The 27,872-nt window shown below is 38.4% G+C and overlaps 5 protein-coding genes across 11 annotated transcripts; 2 read left to right on the top strand and 3 right to left on the bottom strand.

Annotated features, from left to right (window-relative positions):
* Window positions 1-2,455: 2,455 nt before the first annotated feature.
* LOC138141476 (protein FAM135A) lies at window positions 2,456-14,631 on the top strand. Of its 6 annotated transcripts, none has more exons than XM_069062189.1 (13): window positions 2,456-2,848; window positions 5,913-5,984; window positions 7,430-7,541; window positions 7,961-8,404; window positions 8,454-8,483; window positions 8,535-8,811; window positions 8,870-9,284; window positions 9,656-10,948; window positions 11,194-11,415; window positions 11,542-11,884; window positions 12,001-12,212; window positions 12,264-12,423; window positions 13,612-14,631. In XM_069062189.1, the coding sequence occupies exons 3-13, from the start codon at window positions 7,465-7,467 to the stop codon at window positions 13,883-13,885; spliced, it is 3,747 nt and encodes a 1,248-aa protein (XP_068918290.1). In that variant the 5' UTR covers window positions 2,456-2,848; window positions 5,913-5,984; window positions 7,430-7,464; the 3' UTR covers window positions 13,886-14,631. The 6 variants fall into 6 exon arrangements, with proteins under 6 accessions (XP_068918290.1, XP_068918286.1, XP_068918291.1 ...); XM_069062190.1 differs by lacking the exon at window positions 5,913-5,984 and having other exon boundaries at window positions 2,457-2,848; window positions 8,535-8,610; window positions 8,743-8,811; XM_069062187.1 differs by lacking the exon at window positions 2,456-2,848 and adding an exon at window positions 2,888-3,665.
* LOC138141478 (E3 ubiquitin-protein ligase RNF25) lies at window positions 11,281-15,892 on the bottom strand. 2 transcript variants are annotated; one of them, XM_069062193.1, is made up of 5 exons: window positions 15,741-15,892; window positions 15,622-15,690; window positions 15,325-15,565; window positions 14,814-15,272; window positions 11,281-11,423 (listed from the first exon to the last, which is right to left on the bottom strand). In XM_069062193.1, the coding sequence occupies exons 1-5, from the start codon at window positions 15,755-15,757 to the stop codon at window positions 11,409-11,411; spliced, it is 801 nt and encodes a 266-aa protein (XP_068918294.1). In that variant the 5' UTR covers window positions 15,758-15,892; the 3' UTR covers window positions 11,281-11,408. The 2 variants fall into 2 exon arrangements, with proteins under 2 accessions (XP_068918294.1, XP_068918293.1); XM_069062192.1 differs by lacking the exon at window positions 11,281-11,423 and adding an exon at window positions 13,882-14,140.
* A 199-nt stretch (window positions 15,893-16,091) lies between these two features.
* LOC138141480 (cold shock domain-containing protein CG9705) lies at window positions 16,092-16,923 on the top strand. Its single transcript, XM_069062198.1, has 3 exons — window positions 16,092-16,294; window positions 16,359-16,481; window positions 16,537-16,923. The coding sequence occupies exons 1-3, from the start codon at window positions 16,200-16,202 to the stop codon at window positions 16,679-16,681; spliced, it is 363 nt and encodes a 120-aa protein (XP_068918299.1). The 5' UTR covers window positions 16,092-16,199; the 3' UTR covers window positions 16,682-16,923.
* On the bottom strand, window positions 16,921-17,854 carry wrm2 (wurmchen 2). Its single transcript, XM_069062201.1, has one exon. The coding sequence runs from the start codon at window positions 17,852-17,854 to the stop codon at window positions 17,681-17,683; it is 174 nt and encodes a 57-aa protein (XP_068918302.1). The 3' UTR covers window positions 16,921-17,680.
* Window position 17,855: 1 nt separating this feature from the next.
* Window positions 17,856-18,671, bottom strand: wrm1 (wurmchen 1). The gene is made up of 3 exons (XM_069062199.1): window positions 18,529-18,671; window positions 18,176-18,396; window positions 17,856-18,022 (listed from the first exon to the last, which is right to left on the bottom strand). The coding sequence occupies exons 2-3, from the start codon at window positions 18,363-18,365 to the stop codon at window positions 17,856-17,858; spliced, it is 357 nt and encodes a 118-aa protein (XP_068918300.1). The 5' UTR covers window positions 18,366-18,396; window positions 18,529-18,671.
* Between the last annotated feature and the right edge of the window lie 9,201 nt (window positions 18,672-27,872).

Genomic DNA, 27,872 nt, shown 5'->3' on the forward strand with positions numbered 1-27,872 from the left:
ACTTAGACGACACTGCTTGATTTACTGGATCACTTCAAGAGATGAAGTTTCTTTTGACTAAAGTCGTAACACGATCGGTGTTTAGTGATTTCTTTGTTTCCCATACAAATCACCGATTAACATGACGGAGTACACTGAGCTGTCAATATTAGTCTTAGATGTTTGCTTTGATACGTTATTGAACATTTAAGCCCCAATAATCCGTGTGAATTGGAATGCGGAATCCATGAGGTGTATTACTGGTTGCATCAATACACACTCGTGTTTGAATTATTATTATTACCTTTTTGATATTATTAACCAACATATTAGAGCAAATGAATGTTAATAAGTAGATCCCTCACGGTGTGTCTTAGAAGACGTACTTTATATTAAATTTTTTGATTCACACTGTATTCAAAAGTAATGAATTGACATGGCGTAAATCGTGTCCTTCAGAAACAAAAAATTTAATTAGTTGCTCGTCAAAAAGCGCAAAAAAGTATATCGCAGTTGGTGCGGAAGCCGCAATAATTCAATTTCATAACCTCAAAAAACAAATTAAAAAGTACGCACCTTATGAAACGGTCTTGACACAAGACGCTTTCCTTACTTGTCTACAACGTAAATTGACACATTTTTCCGCTGCATCGTTCTTCAATCACGTAAAACTCGACACTTAACAAATACATTTAAATTTGACAGGGCGAACCTGACACGTGACAAGATGGCTCATACGGAGTGGTTACGCGATGAAAATGACGGAAGTTTTTGAAAATTATTTTTTATTTTTTTTTTAGAATTTGTCTATTTACTATCAAGTAGAGTTTGTTACAATATACTGACCAGAAAAAAGTTGACCTTTCAGCTTTACACCGGCTTACAATTGACGTTTTTGATATTTGACAAATTTTGAGTCCCTCAACAAGACTTCAACCTCCAACCAAAACACAACTTACACCAGGCAGTGAAAAGCAATAATCGCAACCATAGAATTAACTCTATTCTTTTTACTTTCATGATGAAAATGCAAGTGACATTTCGAAATGATTCATGGCATTACTAGAACTGTCATTACGTATACAATTGGAGATAATTTATATGAGGACAATTTGAAGAAGAAATAATTAATTTCAAATTAAAACCCACTTCCGCTTCGTTAGAACTCAGTCCAAGAGTAAGACAGATTTAAAGTACATATTCGCTTCCAGGGGCAAGCCAATTTGAAGACACATCATTTAATAACTTGGTTCTAATTGCTTCACTAATTATGCAATTTTCTCCGATTTGTAGATAACCTGTGACTTTTCCAGGCATTAGTAGAAATGTTTTCACTCACATCAAACAACAGTCAACAGTAAAACATGCAACGGAAGCCGACAAAAACCCGTCTAGACATTTTTCGATACTTTTAACCACGTTTTGTACATATAATAATGGACAACTCTGCTACTGAATAAATTACTTTATGCTTAGAACGCAAAAAAGTCGATGTGGAATCGACCAACTCCAATAAAAAGTAACCAACAATTATTGTGTTAAAATTTTCACGAAACGTTGTTGTCACAAGGAAACTACAGTAAATTTTATAATGTAGGAACTGCACGTGTGTTTATTCTTTTTGCAATATTTATAGTGCCAGTGTCAACAAGATACAGCGTGATAATTTGAAAGAAGCAATGAGGCGCGCTTCTGGCAGGATTGAAAGATATTTAAGACCTTCAACAGTACCTACAGTGGAGAGATTCGAAAAAGATAAATAAAATGTCAAATTTGACGCATACCGGAGGTCATGTGATAACTCTTGCCAATGACATTTGTAGTCTTTGGGTAAGCAGTGCCAGATCCACAAATCAAAAAAGGTTCCTTCAGGAGTACATTTAACATTGATTTATTTATATTAAAAAGAACTTGGTCTATGAAAAATACATAAACATGTGAAAAAACATGTTGACGTTGGGCGGCCATATTGGGACCAGACAAAAGAAAAAATGGTTCTGATCGGCTTTAATTTAACATTTTTGGCAAAGAAGATCGTATTGAAGGTTACGTTTTGGTAATTCCACAATCACTCTACAAGAGACTCCAGTATTTTTCCCTTCGCGCATTGTTTTTGTTTATTGAAGCACATTGTACTCTTGAAAAAAATTCCGTCGGGCCAGACCCAGTAAAAAACCGGTAGATCCTTAACAATTCGCCATTGATGGAACAAAGACGTAGTCGCACCTAAGGAGGCCGTCAAAGTTGGTCAGTCGAAGAATGAAGAGAGGTCCATTGACGTAAGCAAGCAAAGCAACACCATTTCGAGCGGTCGCCTTGCAAAACCAATTTAGAAAAGACGCATTTATGTGCATAATTTTTCGCAGTGACGTCCCCACGCCGTCACCGTGCCCCCGGTCTATTTCGAGCGCCGTTATCGGTCACCATTCGCTTTCGAAACGTACGAGAGCGTTTCGAGTGCGCAACGTCGCCATTCGAAATTGGCGGCGAGACGGGCGATCCTTGGAGACGGTTGCGGGCGTCTCGGGCGCCGCCCCCGGCCCACCTGCATATTCCGAAAGTCGCACTAAATACGTAACAGATAAATAAATAAATTACGGCCGCGTTTTATGACAGCTTTACTACTCCTTCACTGCGCAAGGTCTCTGCGCTCTGGGTGAACGCCTAACAGTGCCATAAAATAGGACAGGGGTGATAACTTGGTTGCCTGGATAGAGCTGCACGCTCTCGGATTCTTTACATAATAGTTGCAAATACAGTGCCTGCGTTTAATCAAAATTACCGATTCGAACGTGAACATTAATCAAAACTGTTGAGTCCGATCGAGAGTCGCACAGACGTGGGCCCCGCCGTCGATGGAAACCGTGTGGTGAGTGTATTTTTAGATTTGCTGCCTGTGTGGCGGTTTCGGCAGGAAAGCAAGCCCCCTGTCCTGCTGCGACCTACCCTAATTGATCGACCGATTCGCGAGTGATCGTCGTGTCTGTGTTGTGTGATCAATTCCTGCAGGAAGCGAGCCCGTTTAACCTTTCGAAGCGCCCCCGAATCCGCGGATGGCTTGATGAGGGCCGGGGGCGGCGGGACGTCGCCGGCGTTCGTTCGAGAGGGTCGTAACGCAGCTCTCAGGTGGTGGGACGTTCCTCGTGCCCTTTGCAGCTCTCTTGACCTAAATGTGTTTCAGTTTAATTTGAGCCTTTTGGTGCGGCGGCCGCTTTAAAAATTTATTATTTTTGGGAGCGCGAACGTTTATTTTTTCTGACTCGTGCTCGGAGTGTGGATCGCACCGGGCGTATTTTTATGGTGTTATGAATGAGTCGTCGATGGAGGATTGGTCGAGGTGCATCCGTTTCATAATGGAATCCACGCGATTCGGCTCTTTCATTATTCATTAGCGTTTTTGAATTTCAAGTGTGGGAGGCTGTCGCTTGCCGTCTTTTTCAATGGCAAACGGGTAAACTAATGCGTTTTGTTAAACTGGTTTTCGAAACGACAACAACAAACTTTACTGTCGGTAAAGTTTTATGGGAGAGTCGACCGACTGACGCACTTTGCACAAAAATTATAGGACTATTAAATAAGTACATCCATAAAATCGATGCTAATTTATTTGTGAAAAAATAACGTTTTTTTTTGTCGTGTCGAAAAAGTGCGACGACTCCTGGAAATTAAACAACGTTGCATCTCAGGTTTGTCAATATTTTATTAGGTACATACTAAATTTTTTGATTTACAAAATATAAGCAAAAATATGGTAATTGTTCACTTTAACTACTTCTGGAATTTTCGCGTTTTTTCTGGCTAGACAGCCTCAGGACGTCCTCCTACATCGTTTCCCACCAGTCAAACCTTGTGCAAATGAAAATTTTCCTTACCCTTTAGTTATACTAAGACTTGGCGCGACCTTGAAATACAACAAGAGAGAAAAAAAAGGCATTTGTACAAGGTTTGAATGGTGGGACACGATATAGGAGGACGCCCTGAGGCTGTCTAGCCAGAAAAAAGGCGAAAATTCCCCAGAAGTAGTTAAAGTGAACAATTACCAAAAATATTAACAGTTTGTCCCTTTTGACTTGTCAAGAAATGTCAAAATAATTGTAATAATAGTAATTGTAATTTTGACATTTGTCGAGTTCGTAGCACCTTATATGTAATTGGGTACGTACCAAAATTTGTCGGTATTATTTGTATTATAATTTTCTTAGCGAGCAATTTATTACTGCAGTAAGCTAAGAAGTAATTTTGAAAATAATGTGAATTTCTGTTGATACGAAGTAAAGAACACACTTCAACATTTTTTTTTAAATTTTGACAAGTGATAAAAAATTATTCCATTTGACAACTACCAATGTAGCGACTTGTTTTCTTAAATTTGCCGATATATATTTCAATACAAAACTATTGTGATTTCCGAAATCAATAGTTGTCATTTTTAACATCTAGCAATGTCAAATGTTTTTGCTTAAACCAAAAATCGGCAAACTACTGTCATTTTTGACTGTTGTGATGACATTTGTTCTTGTTCAGTTTCTAATATAGTCGTTTTCAGTGACATCCGTACTGTCACTATGACAGTATGTTGGCATTATTTGCTGTTTCAGTTTAGTAATTTTGAATTTCCTAATTTGGCAATTTAGCTTGACGCGGCAAATTGACAAATTCAGATTATTCTATAATTTCAAACAAATCAAAGAAACCATATAGTCTGATTTGGATTCCGAGGATGACCTGGCTTAACCATGTTTTACACCATGTTGAAGACTGAGTTTTATTATTTATTGTTGATGTTTCACGAAATAGCAATTTTCTTTTACCATAACCTCAATTTCTTGTTTGAAATTTTTTTAACTAGGATTTGCTTATACTCTGAATCCTGGTTATGAATTTGTATGTACAATCTGCACAAACATATTAAAAATGACACTGACAGCACGGATGTCGTTGAAAACGACTATACATATTTTTGTCACCGAATAAGTAAAAATTGTGGACTGAAAATACAGACTTTTTTAATTGATAATTTTCTGTTTTCAATGAGAAAAACTGTCAAGCATAGTTCGAAGCTGTGCAAATGTCATTTTTGATTTCTTGGTGCCAAAATATAAAGCGGATTAGCAAATAAAATATGTTTTTTAAGTAAGTTGCTATTCTTGACATTCTTCCAGTTTCTTCTGCGAAGTTATCAAAATCTTGTCACTAATCAAAACTTCTTCCCACCATTACCTTCAGGTTTTGTGACTTTACAAGATTTTTAGAGAATATTGCAAAATTAACATATAAAAAATGCATTCATTATTTTATGTTGAATAATAAATAATAGATTATGAAATTTTGGAGTAGTTTGCATATGCAAAATTCCATTTGCATATTTAAAACTTTATTATTACTATGCAATAATGATAAATTTAACAGGATTACCGGTCCACAAAATTAATAACAAACTTCCACAGCACAGAATTATTACAATTTTTATGTTTCGCGCAATATCTGAATCCTGTAAAGTTCAGCAAAAACTCTTGAAATGAACCAAATTAATTTTCTTAACGTTGACAAACAGTGAAGTCAAAATTAGAGATATCTGTGTTACCTACATCATTCATTTTCCGCAGTCCACTCTGTATATCTGTATTTTAAAATCTCTTTTATTTTTGGATAACTGCGTTTGCTGCGCGCTGCAAGCTAGATAAACAGAGATCACAACAGTAGAGCTCCGAAACATAATGAGATTAGTTTTTGGATGATTCACCGGTCCCGTGTAAAAATTTCCGTTTCCTTTTCGAAAACATTTGTTCGCCATCGTTACTACAGTTCAAAGAAGAATAGTACAGCGCACATTAATTAGTGGAAAAAGCTGGCAATCCGCCATATTCCGTCGCGTCTTCGTTCTTGTTTTATTTCCTTCGTGTGTGCCGCAATTTATGGTTGTTTTTTCTTAGTTTGTTGCGGCCGAAGCGTGGCGAATCCTGTACCAATCATACAAATTGAGCCGCAGGTCGATAAAATACAAGGTACGAGGTGAAACTTTTATTCGGAGGTGTAGGTAATAACGTCGACACTTTATGCGCATATCTTTACATATTTTCTTCCCATTCGAATCGTGATTGATGGTTCGCGATTGTAATTGTTAATTTGGAAATTGCGTTATCGATCGGACGCCTAATTACAATCCGGAAGGTTCAATAGCGGCGAAAATGGCCGCCGCCGCAGGTATTTTCGGTTTTCAATGCAAACATCGTGATTTATCGAGTGGGTGCCGGATTACGCGCTCGCCTATCCGCTTCTGTACGTCTTTGATGGACGACCTCAACTTTTAAATCTAACTGCGTTTGTCTAGACGGATGTTTTCATTTCCCAACATCTGCACTGTTCAAGTTGGCAATTTACTGATTGCGCACCGCAATTCTCGGACCTTCTGCTACCAAATAGACCTCCAAAATCAAAATGTCTCATTTTTCAACTCAAAACTCAAACATAACCTCAACAATTTTTTTCTTACTTATTTTCATTCAAAACGAAGGACTTGTTCCAACTCGAACTTTTATCTTACACCTGCTAACTTAGCGACTCATTCTGTTCATGAACTGGGCCACACAAAACTCCCCTTGAACCACCAACACTTTTGACATTTACCAATCCCAGAACTGTCAAAAACTTGATTTTTTTTAATTTGCAATTGTTGTCCTGCCCTACCACACCACCGTGTAGCTAGCCACAGTTTTTCGAATTTTGGAAACAACAAACACTTGCGTATTATGCCCACGGTTCACCTTTGATTTCTTTTTTCTTGATGACTCACTCTGTATATGAGTTGACCTACACAAGGCCACTACGATGATCAATATTTATGAAGATTCTACTAGAAAAAACATACAAATTCTCGAGGTATTTTATTGCAACTAGTACCGGTGGCCCCCCTCCCGCAATCGACGCTTCTGGAATGAATGGAATGGTTTAATATGTGCATAATCAATATCCGAGTCCGCATAACAAAAGAATGTACCTGTTTTAACCTGGGTGTCGATTTTTTAGAAATTCTCCTTTGCCCTCCTTCTCTGTGAAACACCAATTGCAGTTTACACCTGCAGCTGAGCCTTACTTTTTGGTATTTATTAAGAATTTTTTTGACTTAACAAAGTAGGCGGGTGTCACTGACAGTGTCCGACAACTTAAAAATTGAAACCGTGAAAGTTCCTAAAATTGCGTGTTTGCGTCGTTGGTAGCACTTTCAGTTTAAACGACGCCCAAAAATCTACCCAATCTTTTTTTCTCCACTATAAATCGAGACATTAATTTTTTATTATTTTTGACGTCACTAATGTTTATCGTTGCCCCATCACGCTTATCAACTAACAATGCGATAATTTCAAACATCATTTGGCCATTATTTCCACAATTTACGTCGAAAATGTACTTTTCCAATAAAAATCCAATCAGTAAACGTTTCTTTTTGCAGGAATGTAGAACCAAACCACTGAATGCAAAATTATTATGAGTGAGCTTCAATCGACGATAGAATTTTCCGTGGAACTGTACAAATTTTACAATGTCGATTTGTTTCAAAGAGGGTAAGTCTGTTCTTGGTTCGTTCAACTGAACGTCAGTCATAAAAATCTCAAATCTACCAATTACGACCGCTTAAAACCAATTTAAATCAGTTAGACTGTTGACTAAACAAGCGTTTAGTAATTGCGGTACCAAATTTTAACACAACCTTCCTTACATTCTGTTATTTTCTTGAAAATCTGATTCACATCTAACTTCACGCGTGTAAGAAAGCCCTCGCGTGGTTTTCCCAATAGATCGAGATTACGTTGTTCACAATGCAATCGCTGCGTTGACGAATTGAAGTTGATTTAGGAGGCGGCAAAGACCCTCGAGGAGACCCCAAACACAGTCAACGACGGTTGTAGGGGAGATGCAATCTCGTTCTATTGGGAGCAGCTCGGCTTCATTTATAGCGCTACAAAAATGTCTTTGACGTTAGGATGTACCAAGTCCGCTGCTCGTTGCGCGTCTCCTCCAAGCTGAGCGTCGAGGTGGAAGTGACGACGCCGGAAGTGAGCGCCGGATTGGGGACCGCCATCGTCCTCGGCAACTACGGCGCCTGTCGTCCCTTCCAGATCCTGTACCGGAACGAAGAAGTGTCCCTGAAAGATGTGGTTCTGTTCAGGTGCCACATGTTGGTCGACGGAAATAACCTGAAGGAGTCGCTGGAGAGGGCCGAGTTCTCTCTGGTGCTGGAGCTGTGGTTCAGCGACACTTCTCCGGTCTCGATGGTGATGGTGTCGTCGCGCACCCTCCAGCTCAACATGTCGCCGGCGGAGGGGTTGCACTACCATTTGCCCGTTCTGTTCGACTATTTCCACCTGTCGGCCATTTCGCTGACGATCCATGCGGTGTTGACGGCTCTGCACCAGCCTTCGATGAAGTAAGTAGAAGACGCGGTGGAGTTTTGGGAGTAAGTGTTGTTGTTGCAGACGAGGAATCCTTCGGTACATGCAGAGCTGGTAAGCGAACGGTGAGGTGAAAAATGTCGACTGAAGGCTGCTCTGTTCCAGCGCTCCGAAATCCTCGAAATCGTGGAGTAAAATTCGTTCGGCACATTGTTCTTCATTAACGGATCCCGTCCTTCCAGTGAGTAGTCATAAGATTTATAGCAAAATTAACGAATCTCCACAAGTACATTTAGAAGCACGTGATGTTCTATTAGATGCTAGCAATAACTTAAAAACTACTATTAAAGAATATAAGATATTATTTATGCAGAGAGAAGAAACTTTATCTGAAAATTACGATACTTTAATAATGAAACCGCACAGGTACGATTCCAGAAAAGTAAGTCGCCTCTCCTCCCCTTCCGAACCGCCGCTCTCACGCCGCCCCCATTTTTCAGTCTGTCAAAAAGCAGATTCCGGCACCGAACAGTTCCTGTCTAGCGGAGTTGTGCGCCGACAACATAAGACTGTGGAACTATTTCCTGCTGAATTTTAGCTGTAAGACCACTGTGCAGCAGCACTTGAGCAAAAAGCATCACAATCTGAGGGTCAAGAGATTTGCCGAGCTGTTTTTTCTCGTGTATAACCCCAGACGCTCGGCCATCGGCTGTTTCGACACCAACTACCAGAACTATCTGTTGGTGGCCGAGATAGCCAAGAGGTCCAAGTACATGCAGAGCTTGCCCTCTCTGCCGGTGCACTGCGCCGCACTCGACGGCGACAACACCACCATGCCGGTCATTTTCGAAGACCAGTACCAGGACCCCTTCGACTTCGACAAACGGAGCTGCGACGATCTGCTACCTAAAAAAGGTAAATATCAAAAGAAGACTTCCAAGTGTTACGTAATTCGCACCACCAGGGGGCAGTAGCGTAAGCCAGATTGTCAATTCGACCGGTACGACTACATTAAAATCATTTTGATCGATTTCATCATAATCAATAGCATTTTTATTGAACGGAAACAAATTATGCAAGAGTTGGTTGTGTATTTGTCAGTTTTGGGGCAAAAAATTTTAGTTTTGCGTTTTTTAGTTTGACATTTTGAAATTCTAGACTTATCGATCGTTCGAGTCGTGTTCAAGGTTTGACGTATACGTTTGACATAACCTCAATTTGATTCGGGGGATGTTAAGACCGGCGCATCCGCCAGAATTGTTGTGAAAATGATGGTTTGTTTGTAGATGCGACTCCGTTCAAGAGGTCGAAGACGATCATCGACTCTCAGTGTTCTTGCGGCATCGAAAATCTGTGGGAAATGCGTAAATGTTCGGAGAAGACTCTGGTCAATGCGGATTTGTATAATTACGAGGATCCCTTAAATTCCATACCCGCTAGACATAGTAAATCCCTAGATCAACTACAAATGTGTTCAAGAAATAGCATACACTATTCATTAGGTAACATATTCGGCCAAAACGACTATTACACGAAGGACCAGCACGACAAAGCGAATTTTTATAAGAACGAATCAAAACTAAAAAACGTCGCGAGCGAACACAACATGGGCAATCAGCGCATCTACGTCTTCGACGAGAGAAGACAAGACTACAGCCAACCGATCTGCAACTGTTCAAGCTACTATCTCGGCAGGAAGGCTCGGAAAGTGGCAACGAGCGCAGCCGATTCGTCCATAGATTTAAATCAAATAGATGTCGATATTTTAGATAAGAAGTACAAGCAGTTCAATATCAAAAACTTGACGAAGCAGAAGTGCCAGAAGATCGTCAAGTCGCTGAGCCACACTTCGACCGACAGCACCCAGAACATCTTCCGCTCGAACTCGATGCAGTTCTTCTCGCCGAAGAAGAAGGTGAGCGAGGCGAACAAGTTCAACTCGCTCGTGACCAAGCGGAGGGCCAACCTGACCGAGGTGAACGGCTCGGCCCACCCTTCAGTATTAGAAAGTACAAAAACTTACAATCAAAAGGGCAAATCGAAGACGAAGCGCTGCCCCAACGGCAAAAACTTCGAGATCGGCTCGACCAGCAGCTCGACCGAGAGCCTATCGTCGAAAAAGCAAACAGGGTCAAATAGCGAAGCTTTATTTAGTAGCGTAGTTGGCGTTAGAAAAGTCCGGAGTACTTCGTGTTTGGGGGAAAGCGCCTCTCCTCTCGTACTCTCGGGCACGGAATCACTGCCCAATATCACGCCCAAAGTGGAGCGGACGCACTACCCCGAGATGAAGTACTACAGCAGCTCCTCCTCATCCTCCGCCACGAGCGAACAGAGCGGCTGGATCACATCCAGGAGCAGCTCGGTCGCTTCCAGCACGGACGCCGGCAATCCCGTTACCAGCGCTCTCCTCACCAACATTGACAGCATCCAGAGGAAGATACTCAACCTCCCGGGGGAGCCCAGGCGATCCACCAGGAAGGACAAGAGGAACGGGGGCAAGGGCAAGTTCGACGCCGCCACGAACGGGCACTACAGGAAGAATACGAAGTACGACAAGGAATTTTCCTTAAATAACAAAGGTACAGTTTGGCGTGTATTGTTGGTTGTCTACTACGTCGCAAAAGCAATCAACAAAATGTATTGATTGGGCTTAATAATTATTATTGAGCGTGGGAAAATGTAATAATGAAACACTCTTTGATTTGTACGAGATAATTTATTTGGAATAAGTTTTCGGTAGAAAACACAAAACGGGTAGGCAACCAGTAATGCAGAAAATCTGATTGTTGGGACCGTGGTTGAGACTTGTTTGTGGTTGTTTTAGGCTGTGAATTTAATCAAAGTAATATTTGCGACGATATCGCTTTACCGCCTCCTAAACAATTTAGAGACTTAGATTCGCCATCCAGTTCGGTCACGAACGGCACAAACGAAGAGGAAATCAACGCCGTTGACAACATCCTGTACCACGTGGTGGACACTCAGACCACCCTCGACAGGAAACCCGGCCACCTCGACGAAGATAAAACAACGAACGAATCAGACGGTGAGCATCTGAAGAAAACAGTTGTTAAATTTCGTGTCGCCGTGACCATTAACGAGTCGTAAAGAATTCTTTTGTATTGACAGCGCGTGTGCCGCTCCACTTGACTAGATATTTCGATTGTTGCAGAATATCACATCAACAAAGGATCGAAGTCCGAATCGGAGAAGGCGTTTCTGCGCGCCAAAAATGAGTTCAAAAGTCAATTAAATTTCCCCGGGATCTTGTATTCCGATTTTACGTCGTTCGCTTCGACTATTCCGTATTTCCACATAAGCGACGAGTTCCGAATATTTTCGCCTGAAGGAATGCATTTGATTGTGTGCGTGCACGGCCTAGACGGGAATTCGGCTGATTTGCGCCTGGTCAAGACGTACCTAGAGTTGGGGCTTCCGGGGGCGTATCTCGACTTCCTCATGTCGGAACGAAACCAAGGAGACACTTTCAGCGACTTCGACACGATGACCGACAGGTAACGACCATCGAGACAGACGCTCCGTCAAATCGACAAACGTTGCGTATCCGTCGAGCCTTTGTCGATTTGACGGTCGGACCGGTCGAGCGAGCGTTACGAAACGAATTTTCTAGACTCGTCAGCGAGATCCTACACTATTTAGATACGAGTAGCATCCGGCCTACGAGGATAAGCTTCGTGGGCCACTCTCTAGGTAACGTTATTATTAGATCTGCCTTAACGAGGCCCCAGATGAAATTTCTACTACCAAGACTGCATACTTTCTTATCACTCTCTGGACCACATCTGGGAACTTTGTACAACAGTAGCGGATTAGTCAATATGGGTAATCGCGCCATTTTCCTACCGGGTGAAGCGCTGACTGTTGTTTTTGCAGGAATGTGGTTCATGCAGAAATGGAAAAAATCAGGGTCGCTTCTGCAGCTCTGTCTGAAGGACTCCGCCGACACCCGTCAGTCGTTTTTGTACAGACTGAGTCAGAAGAGTACTCTGCATCATTTCAAAAACGTACTGTTGTGCGGCTCGGGTCAAGACAGGTAGGTCAGGTCGATGTGTTTTTGTTCGGTGGATTTTTTTGACAGAGGCAAGAGCAAAATTACATTCAATGCATTGCGTAATTGGATATTTTGCAAAATTAAAATGAAATATTGTTCGTTGCACACTAGTGCGGTAAAGTGTCATGCACGGTAGTTTTGTCGTTATTTCACTGGTGTCGAAGTTGTAATAGTCGCATTTGCTGCAACGTCAATCTCTGAGGAAGTATTTTCTTGGTTTGTTTTCGCAGTGGTGACAGAAATAAAAAATATCTCCTGCCGAATTGTCAAAGTGGCGTTAGGTTGGCACTAGTGATAAAGTTACTAGCCACGCCAATGGGTGTTTTCATTTTTTATTAGTGGGAACAATTTCAAACAAATGACAATTTTGACAAGTCCTTGCGTCATTTGCGGCGAATTATCCGATTCTTTGTAAATAAAAATGTATTCCATATCTAATTATTATTAATAACTTTTTGGGTTGTAAAAGACTTCTACGAGCAAACAAATTATTACCAAAGGTCACAACCGTAACTTCACATTTTAGCACAAATGACATTTTCAGCAAAAGTTCGATCCTTCACGGTACAGTTGCCCGACCTTGAATTTGACAATTTAGGTCTATAAAGGTTAAGTTAATTTTTCCATCTCCTATCATAAAATGAACGTTATGATTCTAAACAATTACTTTCGTAACAATTTAATTTTGGTGGCAATGATGTTGCAAAAAATTATGTCAGCACTTGTGCATAAAACACTTTTTTACGCTTGGGATTACAACACTTGCTGTGCTCGTGTCTGTAAACTTCCCCCTTATAAAAAAATGTGAGAAACATTTTTATTTCATGGTAATCACTAATCAGTGTCTTTTTTTAAAGCAAACAAACCACTTACATAACTTTATTAATACACTTAAGACACTCTTAGGCTAACTTTTTTTTAATGTCTGTTTTCGCCTCACGTTGTATCAAGTCTACCTAATTAATAGTGCGATTGCTCAAACACTAATACACTTGCCTTTATCATTAAATCCACCATTTGTTTTTTTAATTGTAAATGTAGGATTTTTGCAAGCGGTAGGAATCTCGTTAGACTTGTCGATGTTTGTTGGAGTTTTTAGAGGAGAAAAGACTGAATCGCAGAGGATTTTATGTGTTGTGGAGAGGGGGCTTAAGTCCGGTGGTGTTGCAGGTATGTCCCGCTCCACTCCGCCAGGATCGAGCTGTGCAAAGAATCAATCAAAGACACGTCAGACCAGGGTGCGATCTACCGCGAAATGGTCCACAACATAATCTCTCCGATAATTGCTCAGAAAGAAGTGAACCTCGTACGATACGACATTCATCATGCCTTACCAAACACGGCTAATGCTTTAATTGGTAGAGCGGCACACATAGCTGTTTTGGATTCAGAACTGTTTATCGAGAAATTCATGGCTGTAGTTGGAATCAAGTATTTCCGTTGAACTATACTATTTATTAATAATGAGTTTTATAAAATAAATTAAAGTACATTTACATATTCCTAAAGTAATTTTATACCTTCACTAGAGAAACATGTAGAACGGATAGTTTCCAAACGAGTATAATTTCAATATGACACGTACGTTTTTTGACATTGAACACCTTGGTCACCTGCTTGAGTTATTTCTCGGGTCGCATCTCTGGTTGCGGGGAAGGATCCCGTCGGTGTCGCTCTGGGGCAGGCTGGGCCCTGGGTCCTGATCAAAACAGCACACATTACCATCACGCACCGCCGCCCCCACTTGCATTGGTCAGACGAGCGCGGACGACAACGAAACGCATCGAAACTTGGACAGATCGTGTCAAAAATAGTACCGACGACTGACTGCAAAAGCGCTTTCTCTTCGTGGGCGAGCGAAACGTTCTGTTGTATCCTCCAAATGACTGTAGTCCCCTGATTGTGCCTGAAATCTGCACGAAAATCGCTCCCGCCCCCGATGGTCGCGGGTTCCGCCCAGATCTTGCGACGCGACCGCCCCCAACGACACGCTTTTCGTGCAGAAAGCGGCAGTATTATTGTATTTTTACATTTTGTACATTTAAATTAGAATCAAATGTAAACTTAGAGGGTCTCATTTGTTAAATCGACATTTCGTCTATTTTTTTAAACGTTTTGAAACCGAAAATTATACCTAAACGCGGTATACGTTTTATAAAATGTTATTGAATTAATAAATGTTTACTAAATCCTGCGACTATTCTTTCTCCCGCCTCAAACCAAAAAGAAATTAAATTTTTATGACCAACCTGCAAATTAAACTAAACGTCCTGTGGACTGAACGACTCGAGAGCGTGCAATTCTAGTACTTTCAATCGGCAAGGTTGGTACCGACTCTTAAAACGTCAAAAAATTCAAAATATCGCACTCACGTCGCCGGGAGAACTGTCGGGAGACTCCGTGATGAGGAGCAGCTTGTTCTCTTCGGCCTCCACGTCGATGATGCCCCCCCTGCTCTTCTGGTAGATGAAGAGCTTCCTCATCTGCGCCTGCAGCATCTGCAACTCTTTGGTAACTTGAAAATTTTGAGCTTTTTTGAGTTCCCGCGGTGGAAGAGCATTCTTCAGTTCTTGAACATCACAGCTGATTGGTTCACGACATACTGGACAAGTCGCTTGAAATCCTTTGGTGCTTTTCTGCCAAGCAGGAAGTTTCTCTTGTTCCTCAACAAAATGTTTTTCTGTCGTTATCAAGTGCATTGCAAGACAATAGGAATGGAAGTAATGGAAACATTGAGTTTTGGTGAAACTGTCACCTTCAGAAAATCCATACAGACACACAGCACAATGGCAAGTGGGCAAGTTGCTCTCAGTTAAATTTTCACGTATCAGCTGTGAACAGAAGAAAATTATATTTGGTCTTTAAATGAGTTGATGGACACACCTCTATTAATTCATATATGACAGGTTGTCCTACAAATTCATTACACTTATCCTTAATGGCCCTATACAAGTGGTTCAAAGTGGTATCATCTAAGCCTCTTGGGTTTCTTAATTGCACAACAGGTTCACAATCGGGGTATTCTTCAGGTAACTTAACTTCCAAAGTAACGCAAACGTATTGTTTGTCAGTGTCGTCGGCAGTCGACGGAAATATCGTAGATTTGACTAGTTCGGGGCAGCCGCTGTAAGAAACCAAATTAAAAAAAAAGATCTCGGGGAAAATTAACGCAAAACTCACTCTTCTTTGTAAGAAATTGAAATATCGTCCATCAAAATAGCCTCTAACGCTTCGATTTCTTCTTGTACCCTGCAGTAAACCTATTAAATCGAGAGCATTTTCTTTGGATTGGTTCTTACCGTTCATTTAACGACATTTTTATTTGGTTTTGGATACAGATTAATCAATATTGGAACACAAAATTTAATTTTCTTTACTAGAACTGTCACGGCTGTCAAATGTCATTTCTGTCGAACTGTCAACTGTCATTCAGGATTTTGTCAGTCAGTGGCGTCAACTCAAAAACTGAAAATACATTCACAAACTTACCGTGCTTATCAAAAAAATGAAAAAACACAAATTACAAGTTCGAATAGAACATTCTTTAACATTCGATACAGCCATATGATTTTTTTAAAGCTTTTGTCTCATTTTTAGCAACCATTTTCCGCAACGCACGCCTCTGATACGTCGCTTGGCAACCTTCGCCCTTCAAGGACGACGCTGTCAAATTTTACAAGTGTCAATCTGTCAGGTGGCGGCATTTTCCTTAATTTTACGTTTCTTTCAACGCGTTTTTAGCAAATCGAATCTTCGACATGTCTAGCGGCGACAATAAGGAACTTCACCCGGGACCCAGTCTTCATTTGATCCCCAGCCCGTTGATAACGAAACGCAATAGAACTCCATCAACGTAAGTCTGTTTAAATTACGCAAATCAATGTAAATAAACAACGTGCTCGTCGTTCCCACGTTAGGTGCGAGAGGATCTTAAAGACGCAGAATTTGTACGGCGAAATCAAATCGTTCTGTCGGGAAAAGGGACACGGATTCATAACGCCTGAAGATGGGTCTGAAGAGATTTTTGTTCACGTGTCTGAGTGAGTCTGTTGTGAGGAAAGTAAGATTGGGTGACGAATTTTAACGTGCTTTTAGCATTGAAGATGAATATGTACCTCTATCAGGGGACAGGGTCAAGTATCAGTTGTGCCCCATTCCTCCAAAGTTTGAAAAGTATCAAGCTGTGCACGTGCATATTGTTGATCTAAAGCCAGAAGTCCACAGGAGATGGGAAAGTTAAAGGATGGAAGAACTGCACTCCAGGAATATACATATTATGCATTTATGTTGGGTAAAATTTAAGTAATAATAATTAAACTGTGTTTGTCCCAGTGGCTTTACTTTTTAAAAGAGTATTATGCTTATGACATAGAGTTCCATTTATACCGTGATGATATAGTATTTTTTGAGAATAACATTGTACTTTTACATCGTATTATTTACATGTGCCAGGTCTCATAATAAAAATTTATGAAGAACTAATTGTGTAGTTTTTATTCATTTTCATACAAATCTATAAAAAAGTAATAAAAATGGACGGATCTGAAATCATAAGAATACAATCTAAGTGCTTTTTTCCACAACAAATATTTTAGGTTTTAGGCCAATAATTTCATGTCTTAGATCATTTGATATGGTGTATATAATATAGGCACTTAATTTTGCAGCTTGGCTGCCCAGCTAATTTCTATAACTACATATAAATTGTATAATAAAAAATGTTTGCAATATAGAGTGACGTCAGTATTGTAAAAACTGAGTCATTAAATCTATTAAGATTATGGAATGGGCTTCACCATATGTTATGAAACAAACAATTGAACAACTTATTTAAAATAGTAGCAAATTGATGGCTCTTCTGCACAGAACAAAGAGCTACCTTTTTACAGAAAACTTAATTGCATAAAAGCTCTGTGATAAACGCTGTGAGCAGATTTTGCAACAATTTTGGCTGACCTACCCTACTAGTTATTTTTTTAAGCGTCAATATTTGAAATAATAAATGCTGATACAACCCTTTTGTTGGATAATTTGAAAAACTTGTCATCACCTGCAATCATGAGTTTGCCTTAGGCAAGTCAGTTGTTAACCTAACCTCAATATTTAATCTAATCTAATACAATCAAAATGAGGTTAGGTTCATTCCAATTAACCTAACGACATTTTAATTGTGCATAATTGTGAGGTTATGTTAGCTGTGATTCATCTAATCCTACGCTAAACATGTTCCAGTGCAAGACTAGGCATATGACACTTTCTGCTCGTAGGCTTGCTGTTGCCAATCCCTCTCAACATCCAGTGCAACATGTCTAGTCTTGCAGAAACGCGGTCCCCAACGCAACAGCACAATTATGACCCCGACTATGAGAAACAGGGTCAAACACGCCGTCGCCGGCCAGTACACGTGAAACATGTTAAATGTCGCTCTCCCTCTTTTGCAATTCGCGATATTCCACCTTCTCTGGCGGGGGCGGCACGTACACCGTCTGTGTGGGGACTTCTATCACCTCCAACTCAGTGTAATCCAAAGGGGGCTGTTGATGCGGGGTGGCGGTCCACAGAGACGCTATCCAACGGTTACCTACACAGATTTACATCAACTCAGAGATCTACAATCGTGAGTGTCGCGTTTATGTCAGTTTTTACATCTAGGTCGAACTAATCAAAGACGTGACTTGAGATTGTCACAACACGTTATAATTTCCAATGCGGACTATTTGAAATGAGTCTTTACCGGTGTGTCTGTCGTTCCAGTAGTCGGAGTAGCGCGAGCAACACCCCAGAACGATGTTCAAGATGAAGATGGACACTCCCAAGATGGTACAGATCGTGACGGTGATGTAGAACGGTGTAAAATCGCCGTACTCGGATTTCTGGAAGTAGGGATTGCTTTTGTAGGCGTCTCTGTCGTCAAACACTGACATCTCAACACATTTGGGGCGTTTGCTGCAGTCACTAGAAAATTTGAGTGTTGTTGTTGGTGGGCGTGGTTGCAAATTGACCGCGGGATTAAGTCCAATTGAGCGTGAGCAAATTCGATTGTTCGACTCGTGCAAAACGTATACTTTTCCTAAACTCTACGATTACCTGAAGAGCTGAATTTACATTTGTCTTGTTGCGAGGTGGTACGAATTGGTCACAATCACTGCAAGGTGGATGCCGATGTAAACAACAATGACGTCACCAATTGCTCATTTGCGACTGAAGAGTGGTCAACGGCATCGAGTAACCGTAACCGTTAGCACAACACGTATTGTTGGTTGCATACTTTTACCATTTCGTCTCTTTTTACATTGTTGAAAGTGGATAGTTATTAATTAAATGCAATAGTAATAATCATAATTATTGGTTTGATAACTTGTTTCTTAATTGAGTATTCAATGTACAACATTTTGTCGAATAAAAAAGCAAACTTCTTTTTATTGCAAATTTTGCAACTGAATCTTTATTATTATTTACCATTTTACAACAATTAATTTTTTACGTGTTCCTGTTTAGTCACATGCGATGTAACCGCAGAAAATAATTAAACTAAAGGATATGTTGTCAATATAACTGTAATTTATAACTTGAGGAACCTTGCAGATTAATTTTTCTAGTTCCTCGTTGGCAGGTCTTAATAATTAACATCTGTAAACTGTCTTGGGACCAATTATTTTTAAATTAATTTTTGCAGGAATAATTTTATCGCAGGTAAAATAACAAAACCTAATTTTTTTATTGGATACATTTTTCAATTTTACGAAAACTTTTTGCTTTGACAGTTTTAGGAGTTGAATTTGGGCATTTTTATTCTGGTTAGGCCTGAGAGCTTTAGCTCGAGGGTTGATCCTTTGAATAAAAATGCCCAAATATCAACGAGTAAAATTGTCTACAGCAAAAATGTTTAAGTAAAAATTGGGAAATTTATCGATAGTAATATCCCAAATGCAGAAATATTTCTTTAAGCAAAACGTTGCGACAAAAAACTGAAAAAACGTCAAAACTTAATCAGGTTATTTTCATGCAAGCGGGGTATTCGGAATGCTTATTTCCTGAATTATTATGAACAAATAGATTTTAAACGAATTATTTGCAACATCTTTGACAATGATTGCAAAAAATTCAGAAGCGAGTAAATTTTGACACAGATATTTACCCGGCCAAATTTTGACGTTTCAGATTTAACCGATATAAATGCCAGAAAAACCATAGCAACTACGGCTTTTTATATGTATGAAGGAAATAATCAGATACAGGGTGTCCCCAAAAAAGAAGACGAGTCTGTTATTTATCGGAAGATTTTAATTATCTGTACACCAAATTAAATGGTTGTTAACAGGATACAAAATGGCCTAATAAATTCAAGTATTCAAGGGTAAACTGCCAAAAAAAAATTTTTTTCAAATGGGACTACATTTTTTTTTTTAGTAATTCTGATAGAGATTTTTATTCTGAAAACAACAATGTATCACAAGTATACACTTAAATACCAAAAATTCACAAAAAAAAAGTAAAAAAACGCTACTGTCGTCTATGTCCCATTTTGCGTTAAACATTGGCGGTATCTTTGCGCAATCACTTTGTTATTATTTGTCATTTGTTTTTCCAGCTACCTTAATTTAGTTATTACATTGTAACGTAATGCATTTTGATAGCTTTTCGCTTGGTGCTCGTCATTTGTTTCAAAAGTTAGTGTTATTTTTTTTATGTGAAGTTATACTTGTAATGTATCACAAGTTGTTTTCAGAATTAAAATCTCTATCAGAATTACTAAAAAAAAGCATGTAATCCCATTTAAAAACAAATACAGCATGCAATTTTATTCACATTTTACAGGAGCAGTAGGACGTTTTTATCGCAATAAACATTTGTGATTTGATGAAAGCAAGCGCTCTGATTGGCTGAACACGAATGTAGGAATTAATCGAAGCTTACAAGAAGCATTTTATAGTATGCACGGGTTTAGGGCACGAGGCGCTTGCGAGGAGTGCCACAGAGTGCTAATTAACGCATTCTAGTGCATTTTGTAGTGTTGGGTTAATTTAATACAATTTAAAATCTCCCAATCTCTCGATTGACAAAGTATACGAACATTATTTATTATGCGAACAACGATTAAAACTATTTTGTGCGATTTTTTTATTTTGTTTATATTTTATTAAGAATTAAAAAAAACAGTTTACAACATGTATACATATTCAAGAATATTTTGCCTATGCCAATAAAAAGTTAAAACATGTCCTTGACATATTCTCAAAATAATTCAGGTGCAAGAGATGTTTAAGTGTTTTTATTAACTGCCTCAGAACGAGTTAACCGTTCTTGGAAATTTCTTATCTAGTTGTCCAAGGCTGTATCTATTCATACAGCACAAACAACTCACCCTTGATTTAGTACCGCCAAGAAAAAAATGAATCAATTTTAATAAGTAATAACATTGCTACGTAAATAATATGCTTTCAGTGGTTTTGCTTTTGATGAGTGTGTTGATTAAATCATACATTGACAAGGTTTCATGGCTTGCAGGGGTGTCCTTCAAGAGTGTCATGTCAAAATTCATCCTGATGTTGTAATAAAGATTTTTTTAAATGATTTGTTTAAGTATATAATTTTCTTAAAAATCATGGTCTCCAAATTTTTATATGTATTAATTTTGAAAACACAAAGAAAGTATCGTTGAAATAAATAAAATTGCTACCAGTGTGAAATAGAAAATGAAATGAAAGGAATGAAACAATTTATATGAGGGCAATTTTTTTGTGAAGATATTATAAAGAGTACAAAGTGATCAAAAAGAATTAACAAATCAGATCAGAGGTTGAAAATTATCGTTCATGTCGTAGCGGAATCCTATACAAATAAGCATTCAATACCTCATGAATTTTAGACGTTGGAAATATAATTGTGCATTTTATTATTATTATCTGATAATGGAGAAAATTTATAAAATAAACGACGCCACTGGTAAGCAGATTTTTAGGTGAAATGTCAAAGAAACGTCAGTTTTAAAGCAACGGTGTTGATGTTAACCTTGAAAAAAAGACGTTTCCTGTAATTGTAAGCAACAATTATCCTAGAATAAGTGGTAAAATGAGTTTTACCATTGAAGACAAAGCATTAATTATTATTAATAATTAATTAATAATTGATTTTTGGAGAGGTAGGCAACCAATAAAACGACTGTGTATAGCAAGTATATATATGTGTAAGATTAAGCTGAGACAGACGTTTCAATGAAACAAAAGATGAGGTAGCACTCTTGATTTGTTTTCTTGTTGGTCACTCCGTACACGCACTAAGAAATCTTTTCTTATTTTTTTGCATCTGAAAGCGCAATTAATTCGCCTCATTAGTTTGGTGAAAATCGATGATTTTGCCACGTTGCGATTTTACTGCCACTTAATTAAAATAAATTAATCACAGTTAAAAACAAATTTAACAACCGAGTGCACCTGTAATTGGAAGTCAAAACAGACCGAGATGAGGCAACGTTCCATCAAGCTAGGTGCAAAGTCATGTATTTTAACGCCGTCGAACAAGAATTTAGTACATCCACGGGACAAATTTACTTAATCCATCCTTACGCCATCGCGTTCGGCCGCATTTTGCAATTTTTCAGCGATTACTCCGCCAGATAAGAAACATTCCCTTGCACTTTACGTTTCGGCTGCAATTTGCGCGGCGGCGAAAATGTTAAGTCTGAAAATGAACGACCGCAAGATCTGGTGGTGGTTGATCGTCGATAAATCCATCTGGCGACGAAATGAAGTCTTCAAGAATATTTATGGAAGGTGGAATGTGCGCCTCGTGACCCGATTCAGCACACGAAATGACGTGTTTTGATGCAAGAAGGATGAAAAAATACGGTGGATGGCCCTGAGACGATCCTTATTTCGTCAACACCGAACATAAATTTTCGTTGGTAATCTAGTATTAAATGTAGATGTGGTCCAGTTGTCTTGATGTAGTGCATCTTCATTGTGTTGTCGGTGCGGCCTTGGAAGGTACCCACCTTGCTTTAACATTTCGCTAACATATCACGTCTTCGGAGAACTGAAATATGATAGATGAATGCTCAACATCGGATCTTTACTGGATCGAGTCTGGTCTTGGTTCTTTGGCCGAAACAGCACATTCCAAACGAGCTGGACGTTGACAAATGGTCTGTTGAAAAGATTGGAAAAAATGCAACCAACTGTAGAAGTTTCTTTGGACTACACCGCTACCAACCACATAAATTTAAATCACAACCTTCTCGATTTTATCTTGCACCAAGACGTATTTTACTGCAGAATCGTTACATAAATTCAGTTTCTAGTGGAATCACTGACAGCAAAAAATACAGGGTGTTATTGAAAATTGTATAGACATTTTAACCACGAGCTACTGGCTTCATGTAGAACTCAGAAAAAATATCTAAAAAATTCTATGTCAAAAAATAAAATGACATTTATTTTTTCAGCTACAATTTTTTTTTATTGCGTTTAGTCTTCTACGTTGTCAAACAACCTCGTAGGTAAAATTTCGGCACATTTTAAAAATACACCCTGTGTATCATGTTTTATAAGATGTACGCCAATGCGAAGTAACCTATAGGAAATATGCTTTAAAACAAGGAAACCGCATTGGTGTACGTTTTATAAAATATGATATACAGGGTGTATTTTTAAAATGTGCCGAAATTTTACCTACGAAGTTATTTGACAAGGTATAAGACTAAAAGCAATTAAAAAAAAGTGTAGCTTAAAAAATAAATGTCATTTTATTTTTTGACATAGAATTTTTTAGATATTTTTTCCTAGTTCTACATGATGCCAGTAGCTCGTGGTTAAAATATCTGTACAACTTTCAATAACACCCTGTATAAAGCGTTATACAAGTTATTATTAGTTTGACGAATTCAGTAATTATTTTTGGACTAGTTCTCACTGCTCTTGTGTAGTAATCCTTTATTGTCGGTGTTACTATAAAAAAATATGTTCATGCCAAGGTATTTACACCTCATTTGAATAGCAGTTATGTTTATAAAATAATTGTTTTATGGCAGTAGAATATAACTGACTAAAATGCAAAAGTGCGGGTTTAAGAGTGAATAATAGAAATCTTTTTTTCTGTAAAATTAAAAAAGTAACATGAAAATAAAATAAAACAAGGAAACTTTGTCTCCTTTCTTCCTTATTTTTTCTTGTCATGCTGATATTTTACATTAGTCTGTGAATTATTGTAGATGGCAATAAAGAAATATGCAAAATACATTCGGTATCTGCATACGGGTTCACTGTTAAGTAATCTCTTCATACTCACGGCCGTGAGTAATGACTTAGGACTCCAGGATTATGCAGTTGCAATGATACAGTGCAATACTCATATGTACATATTATGTCATCGCGAATTTATCTAAATTTCTATTAAAAAGAGGAATAAATGAATTTTGACAGCGAAAATGATAAAATTTGAATGTGGTAGGAAAGGCATCCTCCTCGTATTTTACTCGCGTGTACTGGCTACAACTCATGGGTCATTATACGTTCGCTGAGTATTATACTATTTTAAAATTTCTAGTTTAATTGAAATTTCTAATTTCAATATTATTTATGAGAGATTTTTCAACCTTCTCGTATTTTCCCATCCTTGTGCTTTTTGTTATGCTTGGATAAAATAAATAACTTTTTTTTAAATCCTGGACAACATGTTCCCTGTAAATCGTACCTACTGTTAAATCACGACAAAATTAATTCACTATAATTGCTCTATTAAATAGTGAATTACTTTTATAAGTCAAGGCTACCGAAACAAGGTTTATTTACAACTTGGGCATCGTAAGCGTAATATCAACCTTAACCACGATTATGTTCCCGAAACATCTGCGTCTTTTGAGGTGTTATTTACAGGAAAATAATTAATACCAATTTTTTTTAATTGGCCAATTTGTATATCTTTCCTCTGTAATTATGTTACTCCGAACATGTGAAAAATGATCAATCATGTTAAAAAACATTTAATCAATTTTCGAAATTAAGGTAAAGTGATCATGGTTGCGATTACGAAAGCTGGGTAATTAGCAGATGATGCTAATTAACGGCGACAATTAAGAAACATGTTTAATCCCACTAATTACATTTGTACGTTTTTCCACTGGATTCGAAACAAAGAATTACAGTTTTGTTCAAAACGCATCAATTTAAATTGATAGATGTGTACATGAACCGTTGGTGTAATACGAGACCACATGCGGAGACAGTCCTCGCGCAAAACCCATAAATTTCATCTCGGAACATCACCGACATCCATCATTCCGTCCAGACTCGGTCCTACTTGACCGCTGCTCGCTTACGTCTCTTTCGCAAGCGAATTTTCAAGAACACATTTAATGAGAAGTGCCGAATTAGGTCATCATGCGTCTATAAAAATCGGTAATAAAGATATTGCACCGATTTAGTTGACAGACTAAATGCTGTCCATAAAGATAATTACAGCGCTGATTTGCATAATTGAGCAGGATCTTCATTATCTATGGTCTTGCCAGCCAGCTTTATGCAGATGCAATAAAACTGAAATGGTTATTAACTGTTATTATCATAATTACGATTTTAAACGGCTGCAATTGTTGAATGGTGCTTTTCACAGCAGTACCACCACAAAGAGACGCAAAAATGAATAATTACAGGTGGGGCTGATGTCTTTTCAGATAGAATAGGTTTGCCGTCAGGACGAACAAAGAAAAGAGATTTTTTTAGATTTGCTAAAAGCTGAACTCCCTAAGAGGTGCAGTTTTTCCGGAATTGGTACTCTTTGTGACAACTACAAAAATAAGATTTTCATTTATACTTTAGGCCTGCATGTTACAAAACAAAATCTTAATTATTTAATATCATGTTAGAAGAAACAGTTCAATGCAGATCCTTCTAATAGGAAGAATTGGAATTTGATGATTTTTTTTTCAAAATAGTTTAAAATTTATTTTCAATGAAGAATTTTTCTTGGGAGATTTGAACTGCAAAAATAATAAACGTCAGTAAGTTTTTCGCAGAGAGGAACCCCACATTTTTGGACGGATCTGTTCCTATGAAAAAAAAACAAAATACAAAACAAACAAATCAAAATTACGTTATTAGAAAGAATTGAAAAAAATTACGAGCGAATGAAAACCAGTGAGTGAAAGACAGTGAGCGAAAAACGATGAACAAAAGTGAAGTGAACGAAAGAGAAACCTTCACCCACTGGTAACTATGGATACAGACTCACTTTCTAGCGAGTTATCGAACAAAAGATATATTTTTTCTGTTTTATTAAAAGTGGAAACTATTCAATAGGTGTTATTTTCCCTGGGCTTTCGATACTTTTTGAGGTAAACAAAAATTCTGTTCAAATCTTTCTGACGGGAAGAATTCAAATTTCGTGATTTTTTGGCAAATAATTTAAAAAAGAGTATGCAATGAAGATTCTTGTTGTGGAGGGATTGAAATGGCAAAATGAAAAATGTTAATACCTTTTGCTTACTTGGTGAGGACCAAGTGCCCAAAATAGAAATCTTGATTGTAGAGTTGCTCAAGAAGAACCAGCCGCAGCATTCTGGTCCAAGATGCGGCCGGGAGATAAACCTAATTAGAGGAGTACCAGAGGTACGAAAAAAACGTCCTCGACTTTAAAACAACTTTCCTAAACCCACAAATCAAATCGGATGCGTTGTTAATCAAAAATTCACACACAGCTCATATTTTCCCAATCTCAAGGTCCTCCCCGTCTTAATTTCTTCAGCACGACCGGTGCAACGATACTTTCTACGAATTTCGCGAGCTTTTCGGCTCATAATTTATAATTACGGAAGCCAATCGACTTTGTTTTGCAACATTCCGCAAATTAAAAAAAAAAGTTCAATGCTACACCGGACTGGTATTCAAAGTACAAATTTCCTGCGCGATCCGCTGTGGGCGATCCTCTCGACGATGACTTTCCATAGGCCCCAGTCAAAGGTTAAGAAATTAACTCGTAAATGCTTACGCGAACGCAACGCGCACGAATCGACGAAAGAGCAATCACCGAGAGGCGACAAATCGAGAAATGCAACGCACAAATCAAATGATTAACGGCGCAAAATGGAAGCTAACCTGCTGTGGATAATTGTGTTTGGCGCTAATAACGGTGTCATACCAAGCCGCCAAGAGTGATCATTAGCTTGGAGATGATGTGAACGTAGAGGATGTCCTTCGAGAGCGGCTTTGTGGGGTAATTGGGGAAAACATTGTTGCGACAGCGGGTAGAAAAAATGAGATTGTTCGGGATTTTTGCGCGGTTGGTACGGGGTGGAAAGGTCAGATGGTATCTGGTGGAAAGATCGCGAAGACAATGCTCCGCAATGTGCTTCTTAAACCAGATATTAGAGAATACAAATCATCTTTGAGCAATGTTTTGAAAGGACAAGGACGGTGTGAGTAATAATTAGTGGGTAGTTGTAGATCCTTTTCGAAATATTGATTGGACATGCCGAAAGATCAGCAGGATCGTGTGTACGAGGAGTGTCAAAAATGGAGTGGTTCAAAAGTTTAATTAACAAAAATTTACTGAAAAAATTATCGAGTGTTAAAGTAAACGAGATAAGTCAGAACGAGCCAAGCCAAAATATGTTAAACTATCTTTGCATAATTTGAAGTAAAATATTTACGTATTTGAAGTAAAATTTGTGTTGTTACTATCTGGAAGAGTTTAAAATTAAACTGGATTAAATACGTTGGAGGTTTAGGTTAAAAGCTTCTACTAGAAAATTTCCAACTGTATCATTGACTAGCGCATTTTAAATGAAAGTATGTAGTCATGGCAAAATTTTAATTGAAGCAAACGAAGGAATCTCCATCAAAAAAATTTGGAATTTTCTAGAAGTTTGTATTAAAAAAATAAATAATAAAAAAAGTGTTTTATAATATGGCGCACCCAACTCTAATATTGCAAAACTTTAACAAGTATATTTTAGTGATTAGTTTAAAACAAAAACCAAGTTTTTAACTAGAACCGAATCGGTAAATTTAGGCTTTTCAGCCCGAAAAACAGGGTTGAAAATAAACTTCAAGAAAACTAAGATACCTATTGAGAAATGGAAACGAACAAATAAGCCAAATGAAGATAAGGAATGTGGACATCGAAGAGGTTTAAAGAGTGAACTATTTAGGGGCAGTAATAGAAAAGAATGGGGGACAATGGGGAAGCAAGGCAAGGATAAGCAAAGCACAACAGGCGTTCAACCAACTGGGAGGCATATGGAAAACAAATGTAGTCTCAGCAGACAAAAAGGTCAAAAATATGTAACTGCACAATTAAAAGAGTATTGCTGAAACCCGGAAAGTTGACAAAGAGACAACGCAGAAATTGCAAACCTTCAAAAACAAGTCACAAAGGAAGATACTAAAGATACTAAAAGGGGCAAACCCCTCCACAGTTGGAGAATTACTCCATCA

Source organism: Tenebrio molitor, chromosome 1, assembly GCF_963966145.1.
Source record: "Tenebrio molitor chromosome 1, icTenMoli1.1, whole genome shotgun sequence".
In the NCBI taxonomy this organism is placed as follows: domain Eukaryota; kingdom Metazoa; phylum Arthropoda; class Insecta; order Coleoptera; family Tenebrionidae; genus Tenebrio; species Tenebrio molitor.

Bases quoted from the DNA above. Each gene is read 5' to 3' on its own strand.
- LOC138141478 (XM_069062192.1), bottom strand. The intron at 15,566-15,621 runs GTGAGTTTTGCG...GGTTTCTTACAG, and splicing joins TCAATTTCTTACAAAGAAGA to CGGCTGCCCCGAACTAGTCA. The intron at 14,141-14,813 runs GTGAGTGCGATA...TGTTTTGATCAG, and splicing joins CCGACAGTTCTCCCGGCGAC to GACCCAGGGCCCAGCCTGCC.
- wrm1 (XM_069062199.1), bottom strand. From the start codon at position 18,365: ATGTCAGTGTTTGACGACAGAGACGCCTACAAAAGCAATCCCTACTTC. The intron at 18,023-18,175 runs GTAAAGACTCAT...AAATCTGTGTAG, and splicing joins CTGGAACGACAGACACACCG to GTAACCGTTGGATAGCGTCT.
- LOC138141476 (XM_069062189.1), top strand. From the start codon at position 7,465: ATGAGTGAGCTTCAATCGACGATAGAATTTTCCGTGGAACTGTACAAA. The intron at 8,812-8,869 runs GTAAGTCGCCTC...CCCATTTTTCAG, and splicing joins ACAGGTACGATTCCAGAAAA to TCTGTCAAAAAGCAGATTCC. The intron at 12,424-13,611 runs GTAGGTCAGGTC...GTGGTGTTGCAG, and splicing joins TGCGGCTCGGGTCAAGACAG to GTATGTCCCGCTCCACTCCG.
- LOC138141480 (XM_069062198.1), top strand. From the start codon at position 16,200: ATGTCTAGCGGCGACAATAAGGAACTTCACCCGGGACCCAGTCTTCAT. The intron at 16,295-16,358 runs GTAAGTCTGTTT...TTCCCACGTTAG, and splicing joins CGCAATAGAACTCCATCAAC to GTGCGAGAGGATCTTAAAGA. The intron at 16,482-16,536 runs GTGAGTCTGTTG...ACGTGCTTTTAG, and splicing joins ATTTTTGTTCACGTGTCTGA to CATTGAAGATGAATATGTAC.
- wrm2 (XM_069062201.1), bottom strand. From the start codon at position 17,854: ATGTTTCACGTGTACTGGCCGGCGACGGCGTGTTTGACCCTGTTTCTC.